Here is an 8,960-nt window from a genome sequence, read left to right on the forward strand (position 1 = left end):
GGAGGTGGCCTCCGCGTTGACTCGAGAGACGGGAGTGCTGTATTTCATCCTCTCCAAGATCCAGTCCCTGCCTCGGCGCCGTTTTATGCCCTAAAAATTGATGTCCTGAAGGTCCCAGTGCCCCTCCTCAGTCATGACCTTCAAATCCCTGAAATGCCTTACTCTGAGGCTGTGCGGTGTAGGTAGGATTAACCTCACGGTGTTAGCAGTACAGACAGACACCCTCGACCATTTCAGTGTCCGTCCAGACACGCTGACCGAAGTTGTCAGAACCCAGTCTCTTAAGTCAGAGACAAATGAGAAATCAGTGGACAGCACAGGAAGCAGCACCTCTCTTCATTGCCACCCCCTCCCATGCACACCCCATCCAGCCTACCCCCGCCCCACCCTGCCAAGTCCTAGGAGACAGGACTTCAGGTGTGTGAAGCTGGCAGTGACTGGGAAGACACCTCCTATTGAAGTGCCCCTGAGCACTGCACGTTGCTCTCCCTCCAGGAGAGTTGCTCTGCCTCCCGGAGAGAGAGAGGGAGAGAGTATAGGGTTTGCCGATCAGGCTAAGTGCAGCAGAGCAGCAGTAGAAGATGGGTGCTGCCCCTGCCCAGGTCCAGGGACCCCGTGAGGGTCCTGCTCTCCAACTGCCATCATCAGAAGCTGGGGCTCCTTACACGTGTCTGTGCCCCCAAAGTCCCCTCCACTCCTCTTAGTCTGAAAGCCCCCTTTTCAAAGGGAGATGTCATGTCTTATTTACTACATCGAATTATTTACCTTGGAGAAGGGAATGGCAACCCACTCCAGTATTCTTGCCTGGAGAATTCCATGGACAGAGGAGCCTGGCGGGCTATAGTCCATGGGGTCGCAAAGAGGCAGACAGGACTGAGCAACTTTCACTTCACCTCATTCTTTACCTTGGTGAAGCATTCTTAGAATCAGCATCTACTAATGAATATATTCATAACTCAAGGTAATACATTCTCAATCCAGACCTCTTTGGTGTCTAAATCCAGATATATTCACCATGACTCACTCTCCCCCTTGCCAACAATATTCTTTCTTTGAAATGTCCCACACACCCCAGGATAGTAGGTGAATGAGATGACCCGCACGGGAAGAGGTGAGGGAGCTGGGTGGCTGTGATTAGACTCGCCCCTGGGGGAAGTTACTTCGGTAGATAGTTCTTGACTAACTTCCCCAGCAGTTAAGTGGTACTTTGCCCTATTCCATTTTTTATCTCCTTTTGAAGGTTTATCAGATATATGCAAAGAGGGCCCCAGAGGAAGTGCATGCCCTGCTGAGGTCCTTTGGCACTGACTACGTGATCCTGGAAGACAGCATCTGCTACGAGCGCAGGCACCGCCGGGGCTGCCGGCTGCGGGACCTGCTGGACGTCGCCAACGGACACGTAAGCATGCCAGCCAGCGCACACGGGGCATCTCCTGGGGAGGAGAGGGTCCAGGGCGAGTCCTGAGGAACGTAGCAGCCGTTAGACTGAGTGTCTGCAGAATTACATGATAGATCAAGTGTCTGTCTGCTGTGTCCTGCAGAATTCCTACCTTGGCATGTTAGATACTTGCCACGGGAGCTGGGCAGCAGGCGATATGGGAGCGGGGCTCTAGTCCCCAGCCTCACACCAAATAGAGCAACTTTGTCTTCAGCTGGTCTGTGTCATGCTCTGCGTAGAATTTTTTTTTTTTTTTTACGATTCTGCTTCAGAAGTGAAAAAAGAAAACCTCAACCTTTTAAAACTGCTGCTCTAAACCATCATTTTGGCTCGTTCAGAATGACTGCGGTGCCCCATCCCCACACGGCTGCCTCCCCTGCACCCTCCCCCCAGCCCGTGATAGAATCTCACTTCTTTCCCTGCTCTCCCGTTGGGTGTCCCTTTTCGTCCTCTGACACACTTCCACGGAGATGGCTTTCTACAGCGAAGCTTACACTCCAGAGCAGGAAAACAAGCTACTTATCTTTTCTCCCTTCTGAGGGGAAGTATTTTTGGAGCTATGCCAGATCTCAGAGCAAACAGAAGATTTTCGCCCTTCAGAAGTGGTGTTTGTTGTAATTATTGGTGCTGTATTAAAAGCTGATAGATATTTCTAAACTGGGTGGGCGGGGGGAATGATAAATCTAGCCTAAATCTGAAAAGAAAAAACTTAACTACAGAATTTGAGATTGTGAACACTTAACAATCTACTTTCTTAGCAAATTTCAAGTGTAGAGTATGGTTTTAACACTAGTCACCATGCTGTACATTTAGGTCACCAGAACTTACTCATCTTATAAAGGCAAGCTTATATCCTGTGACCAACACAGATGTACTGATCCACTTGATTGTGGTCATAATTTCACCATGTTTATGTATAACAAATCATCAATTATATGCGTGAAATATATATAATTTTATTTGTCAGTTATGCTTCAATAAAGCTGAGGGAAGGAAAAAGAATATTTGATTTTTGCCCAAGGAAAATAACTGTCTGTAACTATCTTGAATTCAGAGAAGGTACAGACCAAATACCTGCATTTAAATTTTGCTTCGTGGGTAACTTATAACTTTTTCTAACTAGGCCATCTAATGAGTTGAAAAGCTTTCTCTGGTCATAGAAATTCTCTTGTATTTGATTTTTGTGAGCGGAACAGTGTAGTGTGTTCGTCAGGACTAGGAGATCCAAGTTCTAGTTCTAGCTTTACCATTAAAGGCGAACACTGTTTGACACAGAACTCTGCTCTTCAGTCCTGGGTCACACTTCCAAAGGGGAGAAGGGTGAACCAGATGATCTCCAAGCAGCAGGTCACATTGACGTCATTCAATTTAAGTTCACTAGCATATCATTCTTAAAGAAACTCAGTCCCTATTCCTACTTATGTTTGTCTTGTAAATATGATTTTTTTTTCCAAATTGTATTTGGTTTTGTTTTGGCTGTAGATGATGGACGGCCCAGGAGAGAACGATCCTGATTTGAAACTTGCAGGCCACCCTCGCTTCTGTGAAGAGGTTAAAAAAAACCTGCCCACCTACACAGCATACTTCACTAGAGTGTTCCAGAACAAAACATTCCACGTTTACAAGCTATCCACAAACAAGTAACAGAGCTTTCTGTTCACTCTCTATTTTTGATACGTGAAACTCCATCATAATGAAACTCAGATGATGTTTCATATGTAATTAGGTAGCCCGAACCTTAAAGCTGTGATATGATTAAGTCTACAAATGTTTACACAAGCATTACCATCTTTGAAAGTATCTTATACAAGCTTCAGTCTTTGTCCTGTTTCATGAATGTTCTTTAGCCTAAATGCTTCCACTTTCTAAAAGTGATCTAGAAGTTTGTTGTTGGGGAGAACAGTAAGTGTTCTGTAGGTAGCTTGAACAGTTGCATGCGTGTGTGCATGCTAAGTCACTTCAGTTGTGTCTGACTCTCTGAGACCACATGGACTGTAGCCCGCCAGGCTCCTCTGTCCATGGGACTCTCCAGGCAAGAATACTGAAGTGGGTTGCCATGCCCTCCTCCAGGGGATCTTCCCAACCCAGTGATTAAACCCACATCTCATGTCTCCTGCATCGGCAGGTGGGTTCCTTACCACTAGCGCCACATAGGGAGCCCAGAACAGTTGCATATCCTGTTGTAAATCCAGAGCCTGTCCAGGATTTGAAATACTTCTAATTTTTAGTTGACTTACAACAGCTATAGTTGAATCAAATTGAGGAAATGCATAATTAAGTTCTTTAATATTATTTCACCAGTGAAGACCAACTGGTGACTTTTTAAACAGCTCTTTATTGTCCTGTTTCACCTAAAAATTTTATAATGTTTTCCACTTGTCATGCTTTTACTATTTAAAGAAAGATCATGTTAGGTCTTCGTATATATCTAAATTTTTTGTTGTGCTCTGTCTGAAATGTAATGGGTAGCACTTCAGCAGTATGTGTCTGTGTGTGTATGTGTGTACATGAGCATGTGCATGCATGTTTTAATGCTGGACACAGAAAAGGGTTACAAATTCCATATTGTAAGTCCTTAAAGCAGCAGCAATGTTATGTAGCTGAGTCAAATTTGTTACTGTTTAGTGTCATTATTTTAAAACCTGTTGATACTATTTAACCTATCCTGTAAGTAAGAAAATTTTTCTTTATTTCTTACTCATTCAAATTTACTGGGTTTGCAAGATTTTGTAAACTCTTTGTTTTTAGCCTTTGTATTTTTTACAGCCTAGAACCTTGCAAAGTCTTACTATTTTTTAAATGTTGTATCTTAACTAACTTACAACTATGATATTTTTGGCAGAAAGCATTTTCATACTAGGTTTGATTTGTGGTCTCCAATCTTACTGCTAGGGCCCTTGACAGGTTGTTCTTTTTCTTACTCAAAGGTAACCAAGTGCCTCTAAGTCATGCTTACTTGTAAACAACAATGAAGAGGATTATGTGTACCTTGTACCTGCTCAAAAGTCTTTTGATAATTTCTTTTATAATTAATTTCTAATGATAGGGACATGTAAAAGTTGCTGATAAAAGCATATTGTGTTTTCAACTAAATCAAGATGGCTAATGAAATTAACTTTCATCTCTCATGCCAGTTGGAAATGATTTAAATGTTTCTCCTCACAGTTGTATTAAAGTAAATCACTGTCGGCATGAAGATGGATATATCATATGTCCAAGTGATTTTATATTCAGCTACTACTTATTAAGCAATATTCAGAAAGAAATTTTACACTGTCATGTTGGATTCAAGGACACTTGGCTTTTATCACAACTTATTTAAATAAAAAATTGACAGTAGCTGGGTTGTTAAATTATGCAACTGAAACTCCTGAATTATATCTTGTATCCCTTAATAGGGTTGGAGACCACTGCAGTTTAGGATAATACAATAATAAAACGTTTTAATCAGTACTAAAACTTTAATTCTATAATGATGCATGCCGTTGTAGCTGACAGCATGGGTCAGTCCATTCTTCAGTGAGTGCCTTACTCTAATGGAAACCAAGCACATGTAAGGTACAGTATGTTAGACTATCTAGTTACGTTTTTAAAACCCCCTATTACCTTCTCAGAAATATTTTGATTTATTTTAAATGTTTCTATATGTATTATTATAATCTACGCATTTGGGTATTTAGAGTTTCAATATACTAGAAACGTGTACTTAAATTTTTATGCTTATCATCACTGCATTGATGGCACACAGTAATCTTTTTTCATGGTCTAGGTGCCATCTGTTGCCAAAACACTTAGTGTTCAGTCTTTAGTGAAAAATATAAAGTGCCAAAAAATCTTGCAAGACAGAATCCATACATATACTCTTTCCAAAACACTGTGACCATGTATAGTTGACATTTTTATTTCCTGATGACCAAATCTCTCAATGAATAATGTTAAATATTTTTAGTGCACCTCAGTTTTCTCTTTTATGACCTTCTCCTTAGAGTACACAGGAGGAAAGAGAAGAAAAGCGGCTGACTCCTGGCTCTCTGCCGAGCCGAAGCAAGTGACCTGTAGCCCAAGGTCCCTTCCACACGGATCTCAGTGGCTCTGCTAATATTTGATAATGACCTCAAATTATGGCTGTGTTTTATGCATAGAAATACCACTTGATTTTGCTTCAGAGTTAGCATTCAAAAGAAACTCTAAGTACAGTAAGTGCTCTTAATTATCCTTTACGTACACAACTCACCAGATCCCTTGATAGTTTCCATCGTCATGTAAGCTGACTGCCACTCAGCACCAGTGGGGACCGCTTCCCGCTGCCCTGTTCTCACAGGCCTCAGCGCCCTCCTTGGAGTTCTCTGCTTGTCCGTGCATGCTCTACTTCCTGTTGCAAAGACACGATTCAACATAAACCCAGGACATTTCGATCTAAAACAAAAGGATTATTTCTGTGAAAATTAGCTAGAATGCTTTGGTCATATTTGATAAACACTGCCACTAGTAAAAACTGCTTTTAAATTAATTGTGTTTGGGAAAATTATAAAATATTGGGAGAACTTAAAATTCAAGAAAATTTATGAGCTTAGATTGCTTCACAGGTTTATTTTAGTCCTCATTTCACCTTTAAAAAAAATCTAGACTGATCAGAAGATATTAAAATGTACCCAAAGGATGTTATTGGTATGATTTATTCAAGAATAAAACCACAGTCATTGGACCCTTATGCAAAGGAAAGGTTTCAGCTTTACATCAAAAGATGAGCTAATGGATGGACAAAGTATACATGTGAAGTTAGGATTCCCCGCTTTGACCCACTTAACTTCATTAAATGACTAGCTGCTGATGCTGATCACAGTGACTGATCTACTAGAGTTGAAAGGTTCCAGTCACTTTATTACAGACTTAGAAGTAGGAATTCATTTCAGATATATTAGCCAGGACCATAATTAGGTGTTATCTAGGTCATTTGTTGTCCACTTAAAGGTGATTTTCTTGACCTCACTGAGATCAACTAGATAAATGTATTTATGTGAGTGTGTGTGTCTTTGTATGTGTTGGGTTGGTGCTGGTGATGGCAAGGGCATATGTAGATACTGCAAACCAATGTTTCATCTGGCCTGCATCTTTAAAAGTAACTAAAAATGTTTATTCTGATTCCACATGGACCTTGTAACAATTTTAGCTCATCTTTGGCCAAAACTTACCTAAAGTAACACAAATATTCCATTTTTAAATTTTCATTTAAACCTTGGAATTAATAGGAAGACAAAATGTTCTCAGATTATATAACTTGGCCAGTATGCTCCCAAATGCTTTATATACAACAACCTTTTGGCATAAAAGAGAGTGCTTGTTTGTTCATGGGAAGAAGCTTTGAAAAAGAGAGTGACTTACTGTCTTGTGGCAATTCATTTTCTGTACTTAATATCCCATGGGTAAAATCTTACAAAGAGCTTTTATAATTTGTTGTACTGAACTGTATGAAGATTATGTACTGAATAAAGCTCTTTTAAGGTACACAAAATGAGTGTCTCTCAGTTCTTTGAAGGTCAAAAATCTAGGAACTGGCTTACTGAAGTGTATTAAATATGTGCTAAATAGAGTATCATCACTAAAGATGGATGTGGCAAGGTCTTAATTGTGCTTGCTAATGTTGAAGGGGGTTCATTTTTTCACAAAATTTGGTTTGCTAGCTGCTTATTTGCTTCACTTGAACCTCAAGGTTATAGTTACAGTTTCTAAAGAGAAGGCTGCTATCAGCAGGATTTATCTTCTGATAAATTTATCTTCTGATAAAAAGATAAATGCTATTGTTTTGACCTTTGGAATTGTTTCTACTTCTTGATCAAATTCTCAGTCTTTAGTAACTCAGGAAAATGGGCAATGGTTCACATTTTTGCTAAGTGTATAGATAACAAGTGTGCTTGACTATTGTTCAAAGCAGATATTGAAATCCCAAGCAAAAATGGTCAGGGAGACAGGTATACTTCCTAACAGAAGAAAATGGCAGTGGGATCTCAGATATTTTGTGCTGACTGTTTATACATATACAGTTTCCGTGTACTTACAGTTAAGTACAGGTTGCTTTAACGGTCTAGCAAAATAAGAATTGTGAGCAGTACAGATAAGTGAGAGATTCAGGTGTGAATGAACATGTAGTGGTTTGACAGTGACAGCAGGCACAGAGCAGATAAAATGCTAGTTCTCTGCCCCTCCTTTCAGAAGAGGTATCTGAAACTCATCCCAAACCTTTTCAGGTAATTTTTTAACTATTTTATTATTTTTATTTGGGCACACCACGAAGCATGTGGGATGTTAGTTCCCTGATCAGGGATCAATCCCATGCCACCTGCCATAGAATCACAGAGTTTTAACCATTGGACTGCCAAGGAGGTACCCCTTTTCAGTTAATTTAATACTTAGATGTTTGCTTTATAGCATTGCTCTTTGAAGCACAGATAACAGAGCTATAGTGTAATGTGAAATCAGCTTAGTAGGTTGCAGCCAACATTTAATAGTTGAGAGAGAGAAAGAGGACAGAGGGAGGACGGGGAGAGAGAGGAAAGGGGAAGGGAGAGAGCAGACAGCCAGTATGGTAACTATAAGTATTGTTGTGTGAAATGTTTGTTTCAGTTATACCTGTCAATATCTGTGCACTGGCATGCAGTGTCAAACGTGTTTCTTACTGTGAATTCATAGTCAGTTGGAAAGCCATGCCCTTAGAGCAAGGATGACTGTGGGAGGATGGCAGCTTGAACTTGACTCTGTCCTTGTCCCCCAACTCTACTAGAGTAGACCCTTTTGAACAATGATGATGACATTAAAGAATTATACATTTTAAGTATGATATGGACGTTGTTATTTTGTTAGATCCTTATCTTTTAGAATATATACTGAAATATTTACAGGAGAGATTATATATACAGGGTTTATATCCAAATTGCTCCACAATAAGAGATGCCACCACAAGGAGAACCCCGAGCACTGCAATGAAGAGTGGCCCCCACTTGCCACAGTTAGAGAAAGCCCACACAAAAGCAACAAAGACCCAGCACAGCCAAAAATAAAAACTAAATTAAAAAAAATTAACTTCTTATCAAAGTGATGTTATTAAAAAACTAACAAATTTAACCAGGAAACTAGGAAGATAAAAAATTTAAAAGGTAAGAACTGAAATCAATTATATAGGAAAACAATAGAATAAACAAATTGCCCACCCCCAAAATGCTGGAGATTTTTTTTAAAAACTAGTGAAAACACCTGGTAAACCTGATTAAGAAAAAGAGCAAAAGAAGACAATCACAGCATCAGAAGTGACAAAAAAAATACATGAAATAATGTATATAATTTTGTAGCAAGAAATAAATTGAAACCCTACCAGAATTGGGTGATTTCCTAACAAAACAGAAATTGTCAAAATAAACCCCAAGAAGAAGATGAAAACTTGAATAGATAAGAACCATAGAAGAATCTGGAGAGAGGTCCAAAGGTTGTAATGGACTCCTGGGCAAGGATACACAGCTGAATTCCAACT

The 8,960-nt window shown here is 39.8% G+C and overlaps 1 protein-coding gene across 5 annotated transcripts in view; it reads left to right on the forward strand.

Annotated features, from left to right (window-relative positions):
• The window catches only part of DPY19L3 (dpy-19 like C-mannosyltransferase 3), a 76,121-nt gene extending 69,171 nt beyond the window's left edge, over positions 1-6,950 (forward strand). For 4 of the 5 annotated variants that reach the window (XM_061138930.1, XM_061138926.1, XM_061138927.1 and 1 more), the window contains 3 exons: positions 1,241-1,399; positions 2,921-3,078; positions 5,425-6,950. In XM_061138930.1, coding sequence (XP_060994913.1) covers positions 1,241-1,399; positions 2,921-3,078; positions 5,425-5,458 — 351 coding nt within the window. In that variant the 3' untranslated portion in view covers positions 5,459-6,950. Of the gene's footprint in view, positions 1-1,240; positions 1,400-2,920 lie in introns of all 5 variants that reach the window. The other variant, XM_061138928.1, reaches the window with a different exon arrangement.
• Positions 6,951-8,960: the final 2,010 nt, after the last annotated feature.

The sequence above is a fragment of the Dama dama genome, chromosome 4 (assembly GCF_033118175.1).
Source record: "Dama dama isolate Ldn47 chromosome 4, ASM3311817v1, whole genome shotgun sequence".
NCBI classification, from domain to species: domain Eukaryota; kingdom Metazoa; phylum Chordata; class Mammalia; order Artiodactyla; family Cervidae; genus Dama; species Dama dama.